We start from the raw sequence: 16,397 nt of genomic DNA, 5'->3' as shown, positions 1-16,397 counted from the left end.
CCGTGCTTCAATGGTGTGTGAAGATAAAGATAGTTCTGGAAATGTGTGGAATGTTGAGGGTCTAAGAACTAGAACTAAATGTAATAGAGTGTGCAGATGGACTTTGAGACAAGGGTTGAAGGATGAGGTTCAGTGGAATGAGCTTCTATGGTGCTACTAGTTTCTGTGAGGATTTGTTGAAACCAGGAAAGAGCTGGGCACTTGAGAGTCAGAATTCAAAATGTTATACCTGGAAGTCTCCTTAAATATCCTGCTTCTTATTTGTTGGTTTGTTATTAACAGCTGAGAGGTTATTATTGACATAACAATATACCTGAGGAACTTAACACAAATACCAGGGGGTGTCACCTTACCATAGGCCACAAGGTTGCCCCTGATCACAAGTTTTTCAGAATTGTTTTTCCAAGGTGAACAGTTCATGCCTTAAGAATTATCTCCGTAGCTCCTCTCAACAGTTTTTAATATGAACATGGAGTCCCTTCCACTGGCTCTAGTTTTTCTGTGAGTCTTGGCTTTCAAGCTCCCTGTTCCCTTAAGGGTATATTGGCATTGAGCCTAAGTCATCCATAGACACTCCAGTAAAACTAGAACTGCCCTGAAGTGAAAAGAGATCTAGCTCCTGCCAAGAGACATCTCCCAGCAGATAAGCCTAAGCCAATCAAGGAAGCAGCATAGCACAACCTTTCTAGAAGCAACCAATGACCTAACCATTATGGGAAATCTTACAGAACTTCAAGACTGTCCAGAGCCAACCTCAGGTAGTCTTGGATCCAAACATAAATCTGCCCCATGTAAGCTTCAGGGGGGCAGCAGCTAAGGTGAGATTTGCTATGAACCATATATCAATTGGTGCTGACACTTGAGCTTCAGATAGCGGTCTATGGGCTCCTAGGTATATCAATATAAGACTAAATGACAAAGATCCTGGAGAGGATTGAGTGACTAGTAATAAACAAAAGAGAAGGTTCTCAGGAAGGAGACAGGGCTTTTGTAAGTAGGGAGGAAAGGAGACCAAGCTATTTCCAAACCTACCTGAATAGACACATAAATAATGCTAAGAGGAATGATGACGATGATGAAGACTGGAGTGGCCGTGCAGATCATGACAAGAGTGCTGATTATTCCCAGGAAACACAATATCCAGCTGCGCAAGGATTGGGGGAGGGTGTCATCCACTGTGGAAATATCCTAGGAACACATAATTAGAAGACTGGTATACTAATGGATTCCTATGCCATTTTCCATCTTCCTGATTCCAGCAGGGAATTTGTTTGATTCTGGGCTCCCAGTGACTCCTTCATTTAATCATTTCATGGTATTCATTGGCAATACACTCTTCTGCTCCTCCCAATAACCAATCTCATTTCTGTAATTTCTTCATCTAAACAGAAATGGAAGTCACCTTCCACCTTCACCTTTTTCAATAGACTTGGTAAAGGTTTTCACTCTCTCAGTGAGATTCTCATGTGTCAAAGTTATTAGACCACTCATAGGGCAGCCCCGGTGGCTCAGCGGTTAGCCCCGCCTTCAGCCCAGGGTGTGATCCCAGAGTCCTGGGATCGAGTCCTACATGGGGCTCCCTGCATGGAGCCTGCTTCTCCCTCTGCCTGTGTCTCTCTCTCTCTCTCTCTCTCTGTCTTTCATGAATAAATAAATAAAATCTTTAAAAATAATAAACCACTCATAACATTGCAAGCTAATAGAGCCTTACAGGTAAATCTTCCTATAACCAAGTCAATTCAATTAATCTAACTGTGCACAGGTCCTAATTCTACTGAGTACCTAAATAGAACCTGGCACAACTAGGATTCAATTTGTTTGAAGCCCTGACACCCACCCTTGACTGAGGAACCATCCTCTACTTGGGAAGTTGTTTTCTCTGCTGAGCATAGAGCTTCAAGTAAAGTGGGAAGTGGAGTTTGAATGTGACTCTTGCCTAGCTAGTGTTCTAACCACATAAACCGGAGGTGAAAAATGGGTCTTACTGCCATATAAGCTTCATGTTATGCTGAATAAATGAATAAACAAGCAAATGAATAAATGGATGAGTGAATGGATAATAGTTTAGTATACTTAGGAAGCCTGACTTAAACTTTGGGTTTCCCTTACCTGATTATTTCTTAGATTATGTTGATTCTAGAGTTAATAATATGTGAGTATCAAGGTGAGTTCAAAATATCTCTGGAGTGTCCCAAACTGGGTAAGGGATAACAGTTTCCCAAGAGAGTCCGGAATGACTCCTGACCTGAGTCTAATTTACCTTCCCAAAGTCATAGCAGAATGCAAATAACTATATGTCCAGGATTGGTAGAAAAAAGAAATCCTCACCAGCTATCAGGTCTTTATACTTTACTTTTGGCCCTTACCTGGCACAGATTCTCCATCTTTCTTTCTTCCACCCCCTCCCTTCACCTCTTAAGGGTTCAGCCATCAATCCTAGAGGATTCTAAATCAAACTCTCCTATATAGGTGTGAGCCACCTTCCCCCACAAAACTCACCATATAATCAATGACTGTTTCCTTTTTCATGTAGAAGCAGTTAGCAAAATATGACAGTTGCCTAACTCACAGTAAGAACTGTGTTCTTTTTCAAAAAATTATATATATTACAACATCAGAAAAGAGTGTGTAATTTTTGCAAAATTCCTGTGAGAATCTCCCCATCTAAAACTGTATGCTTTTTAAGGTTCTATTGAAGAGCAGAAAACCCATAGAAGTTGTCTCCTATGACATCATGCTCACCATTTTTGTCCTAGAGGAAAGTGATAAATGGAGACCAGTGAACTTGCCCACTTTTGAAGCAGCCACCATGTTCCCAGATCCTGGCTGTGGGCTGGCCTTTCTTTTGTCTGCTTCAAGACTAAACACATAAGAGTCTGTAGCTGTTCAGACACTTTAAAAAATGTACTCTCTCTTCTACAGAGGACTGAAACTGTGCTGATGATAGCTGTTATTCAGAATTACTTGGTTTCTGCCTCTGTTCCTAAAATTTCTATCTCGTATGCATTAAGAATCCATGAGTTCAGTCTGGCCCTTGGAAGAGAGCCATCTATGATCTTAACATTTATTAAGCATCCCAGCGCCGACTACGGTCCTTGGCTCCCGTCAGATACTCAATAAATGCTGTTGAATAAATGAATACTAAGGGCTCCAGGATCTGTAGTACATGGAAACAATGCTTTAGAACCTAACTAAAATTATAGGTGGCTCTCTTCCATAGTCCAGGCCTAATTTACTTAAAGTATCAAAGAGAGAAGCAGAAGGGGAGCAGAGACCAAGCGAAGGGTTATCCTGTTTTCCCTTTTATTCACCATCATAGCTAGTGATTGTGCTTTTACGGGTGTTTTTCCCTCTACAGAACAACCTTTCTCACTTTGTTTCTACCACCAGACCCCTACTCCACCATCAACCTGGCTAAATTCCTTTATGACTTAAGTCTCATGTTTTCTGACATTCCTACCTTGTCACCTGGGCGGAGCTAGTACCTCTTTTTTCAGTCATGTTTTGTACTCCCAGAACACCACTCTATACACATCATTGTTATTGGGGTTTTTTAAAATATTTTTTTTCTTTATTTATTTATGATAGTCACACACACACAGAGAGAGAGAGAGAGAGAGAGAGAGAGAGAGAGAGGGAGAGACACAGGCAGAGGGAGAAGCAGGCTCCATGCACCGGGAGCCCGACGTGGGATTCGATCCCTGGTCTCCAGGATCGTGCCCTGGGCCAAAGGCAGGCGCCAAACCGCTGCGCCACCCAGGGATCCCCTTGTTATTGGTTTTGTTGTATTCTTTCATACTCCTTTATTCCTTAGTAGTCTCCCTCATTAGATGGTGAGCTTCTTAAAGGGCCAGAGCTTTCCATCCCTGTATCCCCAGGATCCTTGGAACCTCACACAAGGTACTCCATAAATACTAAGTGGACAAAAGAACTGTAACTGCACAGTGTTGCCTGGAGGGACAGGAGAATTCTGTCCCTGTCAGAATGAAAAGATCCTCAGCATAAAAACACATCATATAGTTGTTTAGATACTTACACCAGCAAACCTGTTCACAATCCGACCTGTGGGTGTTGTGTCAAAAAAACTCATGGGTGCTTGAAGGATGTTGCTTAGCAGTTGCCTGTGAAGGATGTTTGATGCATGGGTGGAACCATGGGCACTCAAGAGATTTGCCATGAGCACAAACACACCTAGAAATGGAGCCAATTTAGTCAGCACAATGCACAGGACCTGTGCCAAGGACACAGTGGCAATTTTTATCCCTGAGTCTAGGCAAAATACATAGACTAGACAGATTCTGTAAGAGGTGGCTGTCATAGCCATCTGACATACCTTGAGCTAATCCCAGAACTCCATAGACGCCAATTCTCATGTCCCTCTGAGAGGCTGGATAGTTAGTGCCATTAAAGGCTTTAGAGTCATTGGTCCAAGCACTGAGCCAGAGGTTGGATCCAATATAAGCCACAGAATTGATCACATAGGCAAAAATGATGAGGAATATCAAATACCATCCTATTGCTCGTAGGTACTTCAGGTAGATGGAGAACTTCACCTGGAAAGCCCCAACCTCAGTATTAGAAATCCTAATAGCTTTGGGGGAGGAGTTATCTAGAATACCAATTACAAGGGGGAGTGGAGACCCTGGAAAAGTGAATAGCAGGTAGCAAAATTTGGTAATCTGTGGTCTATTTCTGCTTTGGGCCAGCGTAATAACTGAGGCTGAAATACAGCACAGGTAAATAACACCACATTATTAAGGAACTTCTAGATGTAATTGAGGGAGAAAGATAAAAAACAGTGGGGCACATCAAACACACAACAGAGTGGAACGGAATTTATACTGCAGACCTTGGCATTTGTTTTTATTAATGTGGATTTAAGTTAAAACCAAGGTCTTAAGTTTTATTAATTTGAACCATGTGCTCCCAGATTGATTTATTAGCATTCTCTGGCTCCAAGAATTGCATCTCACAGCAGTTCTGTTGTTCTCTCCACACATTAGAATGGAACTGCTCATGAAATGTGGTATGTGGATATTCACAGGACACCTGTCACTCTTGGAAATAGGATTTGATAGAAAGCCCAAAGCCTCTGCTGACATTTCAATGACAAATTTTGAGATTTGCAAAGCACACAACACATATCTCTCCTGTAGATGCATATTCAAGTTATCAAACTTTAAAATGTTCAGATCCCAAGCCTTGTGTCCTATCAAACAGTACTTTTTTTTTTTATTGTGCTGTTCACCTTTCCAGTTTGTATGAATTCCTTCTTAATTAGTTTTTGTCCTTTCACTGGTTCCTCCTCCTCCTCCTTCAGAGTATTCACATTCCGGGTTTTCAAAGAGTTTCTTAGGGATTTCTGATGTCTGCTCCTGGACCTGGAACTGAGCAATGGAGAGAGGGGAAGCATTTGTGAGCATGCAGGTGCATCCCTACATGTCAGCCTCTCTTCTTACATAGAAAAGCATTCCAGAACAGATGGCTGTAGGGAAACACCCCACCCCATCCTTCTTCTCCATTCAAAGAAACAAATGAAGAGCTGGGAGTGTCCCTGGTACCCACTCCCTCAGGAAAAGTCCACAGAGAAAAAGAACAATCAAGTGGAAACATGGAAGTGACAAGGGCTGCCAGCTGAGGAGATGACCAACCTGCGACTAAGTGTTCGATGAAAGCTGTTCTCTCTTTTCATGGTCAAGGAGGCCACATCCTCAGGGATTTCCTCCACACTGGGCATCAGCCCACAGTCATCATCTTCTTCACTGTCCTCATTGACTAGGAGACACATCAAAGGTTAGGGAGACCGTGACACAGAGATGCAAAGTTCTATGAACAAGGAGAATTCTTTTCTGATCTTGCTGGCCCCGCAGCAAGAGAGCCCAGATGTACACACAGTCTGGTATGCTGTGCTCCAGAAATATCACTTATTAGTACATCTTCTCATTGAAAAATATCAGGATAAGGGAGAGAGGAGTTTCTAGTAGGAGAGAAAATGGTCAAGAGGAGAGAAATATTCCCAGAAGCTTCTCAGTTTATTTGCAGCAAGAAAAAAACTTTTTAAGGGTTATACTAGATAAGCAGGAGAGTCCTAATTCCCAGAATTGACTAAAAAGGTAAGTGTAAATTAAACATGCTCTTCTTGAATTTCAAATAACTTGACAAAGTTTTATGAATTTAAAACATTTTTTATTTTTTTTCTTTTCCTTTTCGAGAGGGGGTGGCAGAGAGAGAGAGAGAGAGAGAGAGAGAGAGAGAGAATCTCAAGCAGGCCCCATGCCCAGCATGGAGCGGATCATGAGACTTGATCCCACAACCCGGAGATCATAACCAGAGTCGAAGTCAAGAGTTAGATGCTTAACTGACAGAGCCACCGAGGCTACACTGAGTTTAAAACATTAAAAAAAACAAAACAAAACAAAACATACCCTGCAGATAAGAAGGAAATTTTAAAAATTAAAAATAAAACGTAAAACAGCCTGGGCATCAGTAGCAATGGTAAGGACCTCTGGAAATTGATAACTCCATAAAAGCAATGGCAAAATATTGTTAAAATCAACTTTATACTCTGAAATTAACCAAAGTCTGGCAACAACCCAAGGAACATTTATTTAAGAAAAATGGTGAAGTCTCAGTAAGAACGATAAGTTTTGTGATACTTTACCCCATTCCCATCCCCCCTCCCCTCAGATCTGCTGTAGCCTAGAATACTAACAAGCTCACAAACATAGTAACTACAAAAAAATAAAATAAAATCAGCAGCCTAACTGTTGGAAGGAACAGAAGGTGTTCAAAACACTCCCAAAGCCTCATCCTGGCACCATAATGAAGTCTGACAATGGCACAGCAAAGACAGTCACTGAGATACTGATTACTCAGCAAGGAAAGGGTTTATTCAAGAGAAAGCCAAATGAGGAGAAAAGAGAACAAGTCTCAAGTAGGACTCCCCGAAGGAGAGTCAGGGAAATTTAAAGGCAAATGAAAAAGGCCTGGGTAAAAAGTTGCAGTTGTGATTACTAGTCCTGTTAACCCTTTGTTTACCAGTTTCAATCCCTAGAGAATTGTCATTATTTGACCTGTCTGGCAGTTCTCTAGAAAACCCCATTCACAGGGCTTATCTTTACTGGATCGGACTTGGAGCTAGCTTAAATAATCAGCAGCCATTGTTTAACTTCACAGCTGCCTGAGGTGATGATAACAGTTGGAGCAAAAAAGAAGCTAAACAAAAACTTAAAAGGAAAAGCTGGGGAAGAAGATATCCTTAGGGAGAGCTTTGATATTTTTAAGGTATTCCTGACAATCTAGAATACCATACACACAGGTAGGGCTGTGCACATGCTCAAGACTTGAGAAGGCCCTATTCTCTTATGCCTGACTAACCGTCAAGGATCTGGCAAGCAGGAAACAAAAGGTGAAATAGACTTGTGAACTGCCTGCTGGAGTGTTAAGGACATGCCTTCCCTCTCACTATGCACCACACACACAAGGCCTCTCAGAAAAAACTGAGTGACTTATTGGTTCCAGGCCCTTAAGGAAATCTCTGCCCAATCATTAGTTGACCAACCAAGCAGAGATTTCCATGGCCACATCTGACAAAGACTACAGATTTAATAAGAACTAGTTCAGGAAACTCAACAGGAGGAACTAGAGCAACAAACCCTAGAAATGGAAGGAGACGAGAGAAATCTTATTTCCAGAGTTATATTATTTAAAGTGACAGTTTTTAGGAAACCTGGGTGGCTCAGTGGTTGAGTGTCTGCCTTTGGATCTGGTCGTGATCCCCAGGTCCTGGGATCGAGTGCCACACTGGGCTCCCAGCAGTGAGCCTGCTTCTCCCTCTGCTTATGTCTCTGCCTCTCTGTCTCTCTCATAAATAAAGAAATAAAAATCTTAAAAAAAAAAAAGATAAAGTGGCCAGTTTCTAATAAAAAATTATGAGACATACAAAGCAAGAAAACATAAGGCCATATACAGGGAAAAAATGTATATACAGTCAACAGAAACTGTACTCAGGGAAGCGCAGACATTGGACTTATAGAGAAAGACTTTTTAAAGATTTTATTTAGCCCGATGCAGGTTGATCCCAGGACCTCAGGATTACACCCGGAGCTGAAGGCAGATGCTCAACCACTGAGCCACCCAGGAACTTCTAGAGAAAGACTTTAAATTACTATTTTAAGTATGTTCAAAGAACAAAAGGTAACCATGTCTAAAGATCTAAAGCATGAGAATGAGTTCTCATTAAGTAGAGAACATCAATAAGGAGATCAAATATAAAAAGAAAAATAGAAATTCTAGAAAAGTACAATAACTAAAAGTACAATCTCTTTACTAAAGAGATTGGGCATTGTGACTTACTCCCATCAGCCATCTTAGCAGAAATTCCATAAGCTTGGACCAGAGGGGAGACAGGATGAAATGAAGGACCACTGTCAGACTTCTAGGATTCTTTTTATTTTTTTTAAGATTTTATTTATCCATTCATGGGAGACACAGAGAGAGAGGCAGACATAGGCAGAGGGAGAAGCAGGCTCCCTGCTGGGAGCCTGATGCAGGACTCGATCTCAGGACCCCGGGATCGCGACCAGAAGCAAAGGCAGATGCTCAACTACTGAGCCACCTAGGTGCCCCACACTTCTAGGATTCTACAGACAGAAAATGTACTAATAGAGCCCTCCAGCTGTGAACATGTGTTATCCTTCAGCACAGGGGAAAAATGACCCTGGGATTGGCTACTCCTCAGTTCCAGAGGGGTTGAAACCACCAGCCCAGTTTGAGCCTAAACGACAGACAGCATCAAGCCAAACAAGATCATTATCAAACCTTAAAATCTGGTGGAATTTGCCCTGCTAGATTTGCATTTGCTTTGGATTCATAACCCCCTTTTTACCCTTCTGATTTTTCCCTTTTGGAATGGGAATGTCTACCCTAATGCCTTTCTTACTATTGAAGCAGATAACCGGTCTGACTTTACAGTTTGACAGATGAAGAGGAATTCTACCCCAAGACTCCAAGACTCAGCCACAACTGATTTGAGTGAGTTAGATGATGAAATTTGGGACTTTGAATTGACATTTAGATGAGATTTTAGATTTCAAGATGATACTGGGATGATATAAGACATTGGGGATGTTGGGATGGGGTGAATATAGTTTGCACATGAGAAAGATATGAATTTGGGTATGTCAGAGGAATGTGATAGATTGAATTGTGTCCCCCACCAAATTCATACAGTGAAATCCTAACGTGCGCTACCTCAGAATGTGACTTTATTTGGAAATAGGCTCATTGTAGATGTAATTAGTTAAGAAGAGGTCAGACTAGAGTGGGATGGACCCCTAATCCATAATGTCTGATGTCCTTCTACAGAGGACAAATTTGGACATAGTCTCACACAGGGGAGGATACCACATGAAGATGAAGACAGAGAGCAGTGTGATGTCTATAAGCCAAAAATGTCAAAGATTGCCAATTAACGTCCAGAAGGTAGGAGAGAAGCCTGGAACATGTCCTTCTCCATCACCTTCAGAACCTTGATTTTGGACTTCCAGTCTCCAGAACCATGAGAAAATAATTGTCTTGTTTAAGCCACTCAGTTTGTAGTGTTTTGTTATGGCAGCCAGTTAAGAAACTAATACACCAGGTGGGAGGGAGGGGCAAGATGGCGGAAGAGCAGGGTCCCCAAATCACCTGTCCCCACCAAATTACCTAGATAACCTTCAAACTATCCTGAAAATTTACGAATTCGGCCTGAGACCAGCTGGAATGCTACAGTGAGAAGAGTCCGCGCTTCTATCAAGGTAGGAAGACGGGGGGGAAAAGAAATAAAGGAACAAAAGGCCTCCGAGGGGGAGGGGCCCCGCGAGGAGCCGGGCTGAGGCCGGGGCGAGTGTCCCCAGGACAGGAGAGCCCCGTCCCGGAGGAGCAGGAGCTGCACCAACCTTCCCGGGCGGGCGGAAAGGGGCTCGCAGGGAGTTGGAGCAGGACCCAGGAGGGCGGGGATGCCCTCGGGCTCCCGGGGACACTACAGACACCTGCGAGCGCAGGAGAGTGCTCCGAGCTCCCTAAGGGCTGCAGCGCGCACCGGAGCAGCTCGGAGGGGCTCGGGAGCGGCTCCAGGGAGGGAGCTGCAGGGCGGGAGCGCGAATCCCACAGCGCAGGCCCCGGAGCACAGGGCGCCGGGACACAGCCCAGGATCCGGCCTCCCCCGGGACAGGCAGAGGCCGGGAGGGCCCGAGACAGCGAGGAGGCTCCTGCCCCGAGCTGAGCAGATCAGCGGCCCCGCCCCGGAGCCTCCAGGCCCTGCGGACGGAGAGCCGAGAGCCCCAGCCCGTAGTTCCTGCGGAGGCTGAATCCAGGCTTCCAGAGCTGCCATAGCAACTGCGGCTGTTCCTCCTGGGGCCCCACCGGGTAAACAACCCCCGCTGAGCCCAGCAGGCAGGGGCAGAGCAGCTCCCCCAAGTGCTAACACCTGAAAATCAGCACAGCAGGCCCCTCCCCCAGAAGACCAGCTGGACGGACCAGTGATACTCCCCCGTGTTCCAATACAACTTGTTTTTGGCCACTCTGCACTGAGCAAAATGACTAGAAGGAAAACCTCACCTCAAAAGAAAGAATCAGAAACAGCCCTCGCTCCCACAGAGTTACAAAATCTGGATTACACTTCAATGTCAGAAAGCCAATTCAGAAGCACTATTCTACAGCTACTGGTGGCTCTAGAAAAAAGCATTAAGGACTCACGAGACTTCATGACTGCAGAATTTAGATCCAATCAGGCAGAAATTAAAAATCAATTGAATGAGATGCAATCCAAACTAGAAGTCCTAATGACGAGGGTTAACGAGGTGGAAGAACGAGTGAGTGACATAGAAGACAAGTTAATGGCAAAGAGGGAAACTGAGGAAAAAAGAGACAATCAATTAAGGGACCATGAAGACAGATTAAGGCAAATAAATAACAGTCTGAGGAAGAAAAACCTACGTTTAATTGGGGTTCCCGAGGGCGCCGAAAGGGACAGAGGGCCAGAATATGTATTTGAACAAATCCTAGCTGAAAACTTTCCCAATCTGGGAAGGGAAACAGACATTCAGATCCAGGAAATAGAGAGATCCCCCCTAAAATCAATAAAAACCGTTCAACACCTCGACATCTAATAGTGAAGCTTGCAAATTCCAAAGATAAAGAGAAGATCCTTAAAGCAGCAAGAGACAAGAAGTCCCTGACTTTCATGGGGAGGAATATTAGGGTAACAGCAGACCTCTCCACAGAGACCTGGCAGGCCAGAAAGGGCTGGCAGGATATATTCAGGGTCCTAAATGAGAAGAACATGCAACCAAGAATACTTTATCCAGCAAGGCTCTCATTCAAAATGGAAGGAGAGATAAAGAGCTTCCGAGACAGGCAGGAACTGAAAGAATATGTGACCTCCAAACCAGCTCTGCAAGAAATTTTAAGGGGGACTCTTAAAACTCCCCTTTAAGAAGAAGTTCAAGTAACTCTGAACGTGAATGGGCTTAATGACCCCATCAAAAGGCGCAGGGTTTCAGACTGGATAAAAAAACAGGACCCATCTATTTGCTGTCTACAAGAGACTCATTTTAGACAGAAGGACACCTACAACCTGAAAATAAAAGGTTGGAGAACCATTTACCATTCAAAGGGTTCTCAAAATATACCCTAAAAACTACAGAACACTTCTGAAAGAAATTGAGGAAGACACAAAGAGATGGAAAAATATTCCATGCTCATGGATTGGCAGAATTAATATTGTGAAAATGTCAATGTTACCCAGGGCAATTTACACGTATAATGCAATCCCTATCAAAATACCATAGACTTTCCTCAGAGAGTTGGAACAAATCATCTTAAGATTTGTGTGGAATCAAAAAAAGACCCCGAATAGCCAGGGGAATATTGAAAAAAGAAAAACAGAGCTGGGGGTATCACAATGCCAGATTTCAAGTTGTACTACAAAGCTGTGGTCATCAAGACAGTGTGGTACTGGCACAAAAACAGACACATAGATCAATGGAACAGAATAGAGAACCCAGAAGTGGACCCTGAACTTTATGGTCAACTAATATACGATAAAGGAGGAAAGACGATCCACTGGAAGAAAGACAGTCTCTTCAATAAATGGTGCTGGGAGAACTGGACATCCACATGCAGAAGAATGAAACTGGACCACTCTCTTGCACCATACACAAAGATAAACTCAAAATAGATGAAAGATCTAAATGTGAGACAAGATTCCATCAAAATCCCAGAGGAGAACTCAGGCAACACCCTTTTTGAACTTGGCCACAGGAACCGGAGAAGGACAAACAGTGTATGTTCTCATTCATTTGGGGAATATGAATAATAGCGAAAGGGAATATAAGGGAAGGGAGAAGAAATGTGTGAGAAATATCAGAAAGGGAGACAGAACATAAAGACTTCTAACTCTGGGAAATGAACTAGGGGTGGTGGAGGGGGAGGAGGGTGGGGGGTGGGGGTGAATGGGTGATGGGCACTGAGGGGTACACTTGACGGGATGAGCACTGGGTGTTATTCTGTATGCTGGTAAATTGAACACCAATAAAAATTAATTTATAAAAAAAAAAAAGAAACTAATACACCAAACCAGTTATTGATACAGGTCACCTTGCCCTGTTGCCATTCCCTTCCCTTCATGTCATGGTCCATACCTTGAATCCCAGAACCAACAACAACAGCATGCCAGGCATTGCTCAGAAATAGTGTTTACCAGAACAAGGCTTGATGAGTGGTTTTGCAAACTGATCTTCGTACATAAAGGACAAGATTCTTTAAAGGGCCCGTCTACCCATGGGGGTTTATAACAGAATGCAGAAACTCAGATCATGGCAAAAAAAAAAAAAAAAAAAAAAGTTTAACCTTAGCATAAGGAAACTGTCAGAGCAGGTCATGGTGATGTGGTTAACTGAGCAGTAACTCAGGGGAATCCAGCATCAGACATTGCCCTTTGACTTGGGACCCTTGCTCCCCAGGCAGGTACTTTAGTTTTCTCCAGGCCTGTCCCTAGAGTACATAAAGCCTGACATGAAGTTCTGACCTTTTCCTTTCTGCTGGTTCCCAGTTCCCCTGCCCCAGCCTCCTGAGATAGCTGCCAATCCCTGTCACCCACATCATCCTGTTCTTTGTTCCTGCCCTATCCCTCCGACACTTAGAGAATTTCTGGTTTGGGCTTTTCTTTCCATCCTTTGTGCTCCCCAGGGTGGTTTTGAACCATCACATTTCCTGACCTCAACGCCTGCATGAGTTCCCACTTGCAGGCTTTATAGCTACTCCTTCTCCCAACTGAGTTCTGGAATGCACCCTCCAGATCTTGCTTTCTCAGGCTTGACTTCCTGCTGGTGACTGCTATCTGAAGCAGATACCAAGAACTATGTACAGGACTACTGATGGCAGATTTTTGAGAAGGTTCTCAGGGGGGTGCCTGAGTGGCTCAGTTGGTTAAGTGTCTGCCTTTGGCTCAGGTCATGATCTGAAATTCCTGGGTTTGAGCCTCACATTGGGCTCCCTGCTCAGCGGGGAGCCTGTTTCTCCCTCTCCCTCTGCCTGCCACTCCCCCTGCTTGTTGGCTGTCAAATAAATAAATAAAATCTTTAGGGATCCCTGGGTGGCGCAGCGGTTTGGCGCCTGCCTTTGGCTCAGGGCGCGATCCTGGAGACCCGGGATCGAATCCCATATCGGGCTCCCGGTGCATGGAGCCTGCTTCTCCCTCTGCCTGTGTCTCTGCCTCTCTCTCTCTCTCTCTCTGTGTGACTATCATAAATAAATAAATTAAAAAAAAATAAAAGGAACAAACTCACTTTAAAAAAAAATAAATAAAATCTTTAAAAAAAAAAAAAAAGGAAAGTCCTCAGGGATCAGGGTTTCACTGCTGACTAGAACTAACTGGTGACCCCAGCGGTGGTGGTATTAGGGGCTATTCCTGTACTATACTGTGAGACCATGCAAACTGCCCTGATTTTTCCCCATTTAAAACCCCCAGTATTATTGGTGTATTAGTCAAGATGCCTTCTTAGGGCTTATCTAGAATTTTGTAGTATGCTATTAGTATCAGCCCAGAAGCTGTCCAGGAAGTGGTTTTAGTGGATTCAGGGTAGGTGGGTTGGGATGTGTGATTTGAATCCATAGAAGCACAGCATCCATAAAAGGGGGTCCCTGATGCCACTAGCATTTCTTCCACAAGGCTAATCACCCTGAATCTTCAGTCATACCCTTCTAGTGTCCGTTGACTACATGTCAGAGACCCTATGAGCAAGATGAACCCCCAGTTTGGCTCAGACACAGAGTTGCTATGTCTGTGATTTTTTTTTACAGAGACATAAAATACTGAAAGAACAGATTTTGGATCTCTGTGTAATTCACTTCCAAGTCGAATTCACTGGATACTGAATAGTTCAGAAAGTAAATAGCAGTTTATCACTCCTACCCTTTCCATACCCAAGCTTTATCCTGTTCCAATCCTCTTCACATACCTGTGGCCTCTCCTTCAGGACCCGTCTGTTTTGTGAATGTCTTCAGAATCTTAGCAAACAATCCTTTCTTGGCCAGCAGAGTGTTGTAGGATCCCTTCTCCAAGATGGTGCCATTCCCCAGAACCACAATCTCATCCACTTGGGGAAGAAAGTGAATGCTATGTGTAACCAAGAGTCGAGTCTGAAAAAAACAACAGTATGTTGTACCACCAGCTTCTCTCTGTGAGACCCTCTGTCCACCACCATCCTTGGCTTGCTCTTAAAAATGAAAGGAACTTTCCACTGACTATGGGTAGCTAACTTCTAACTACCCAGAATGTCTACTACCTTCCTTCATTTTTCCTTTTTTTTTAAAGATTTATTTATGTGTTTATGATAGAGAGAGAGGCAGAGACACAGGAGGAGGGAGAAGCAGGCTCCATGCCAGGAGCCCAATGTGGGACTCGATCACGGGACTCCAGGACCGCGCCCTGGGCCAAAGGCAGGTGCTAAACCACTGAGCCACCCAGGGATACCCTCATTTTTCTTTTTAAGAGCAAGCCATCAACTTAATTCATATAGGGCCCTGTTTTAAGATGTAGCCTTGACCACTTGGTCTCTTTTACTTCTTTCTTTCCCTGCACCTCATCCTAACACTAGACCCTGTGTGTAGGAGGAGACTCCTTCTGGAGTCTATATCCTGGATGTATTCAGTTATTTTCCTTTAGGGACAGAGAAGTTTGCCCACACACATTCTTCCAGCTTCCTGGGAGCTTAGGAATGTCACCTGAGATCAAAGCCTGTCAACATAACAGATGCATACAAAACTAATAACTAGCTAGCCAGCTAACCAACTTCAACTAACAAGAGCTGCTCAGATTCTTTTAGCACATTAGAGACATTGTAGGGACATCAAACCTTGTCTTCAGTCCAAGCCCTCTGTGGTATGGGAGACTTGGCATCTCTTGTATTCCTGTCTGTTTGCAAACCACACCGACTACTGAAATAAGGACTCCAGTTGGAGAAAGACAAACACTCATGGATCAGTAATGCAGTTCAGACAGAAGCAATGGGGTTGAAATGGGCCTCTGGAGAGATAACCCAAACCACTGCCTCTGCTCTCTCTACTTCATAGCTCTATAGAGACTAGATCCCTCTTATCTGGAAGACCCAGGAAATGCTCATCCTCCAAATCTCAACTTTTCTGGGAGCCTTTCCTGAGTCCTCAGATAAGACTTGGGTATCCCTCTGATGCTTCTACTGTAGTTTCCACAGACTGCCATTATAATAATTCTTGTATTATGATATTATTGTTTGCTTTTCTGTATATCTTCCCATTAGATTGTATGTTACTTGAGACCAGATCCTTTCATCTGTGCAGGCGCAGTCTTTGCCACAGACCAGTCATAGGGTGGTATACAGTTCATGAATGAATAGAGCCAAAAGGCCTTAAGGACAGGAGCCAGCACCAGGAATAGGAGGGAGAGTGAGTTCCTGTTGACTCACTGATCCAAGAGTGGCAAAGAGCCTCGGTGGGACAGCAGCCCACTTAACCTCTGATTGGCAGCAGTTAAATCAGAGGATAGGTGAAAGAAACAGGCCGAACACAGAGGGAGTTTTACTGACTGATGCTGAGGGAGAGATTATTGACAGCCATCATTCTACCCTTGCTGTTGGTGAGGAGCACATTCAAATCCTCAAGGGGCTCTGTTAGCCCCTCCCCCACTCAGCCCACTGCATCAGGGCAAATATGCTAGCTTGTCCATGGTAAGGAAAGCCTAGTCTTCACCTACCACCAGCTCTTGTGACTTGCTCTGACCTCTGTATCTGTTGTCTCACAGGAGCATTGTGAGAGCCAAATGAGGCAACATAATCAAAGTGCTTAGCATAGGCCTAGAACATAATGAATACTCAAGA

The 16,397-nt window shown here is 43.8% G+C and overlaps 1 protein-coding gene across 1 annotated transcript in view; it reads right to left on the bottom strand.

Moving 5' to 3' along the window:
- ABCC2 (ATP binding cassette subfamily C member 2) overlaps positions 1-16,397 on the bottom strand; it is a 70,799-nt gene that overhangs the window by 13,299 nt on the left and 41,103 nt on the right. The window contains exons 19-24 of the mRNA XM_055345715.1: positions 14,502-14,682; positions 5,652-5,775; positions 5,249-5,387; positions 4,334-4,553; positions 4,037-4,191; positions 1,033-1,188 (exon numbers count right to left, since the gene is read on the bottom strand). Coding sequence (XP_055201690.1) covers positions 1,033-1,188; positions 4,037-4,191; positions 4,334-4,553; positions 5,249-5,387; positions 5,652-5,775; positions 14,502-14,682 — 975 coding nt within the window. The remainder of the gene's footprint in view (positions 1-1,032; positions 1,189-4,036; positions 4,192-4,333; positions 4,554-5,248; positions 5,388-5,651; positions 5,776-14,501; positions 14,683-16,397) is intronic.

Source organism: Nyctereutes procyonoides, unplaced genomic scaffold (genome assembly GCF_905146905.1).
Source record: "Nyctereutes procyonoides isolate TBG_1078 unplaced genomic scaffold, NYPRO_anot_genome, whole genome shotgun sequence".
In the NCBI taxonomy this organism is placed as follows: Eukaryota; Metazoa; Chordata; class Mammalia; order Carnivora; family Canidae; genus Nyctereutes; species Nyctereutes procyonoides.
The sequence above is the reverse complement of the archived record's forward strand: the minus strand, read 5'-3'. Positions and strand labels throughout refer to the sequence as shown.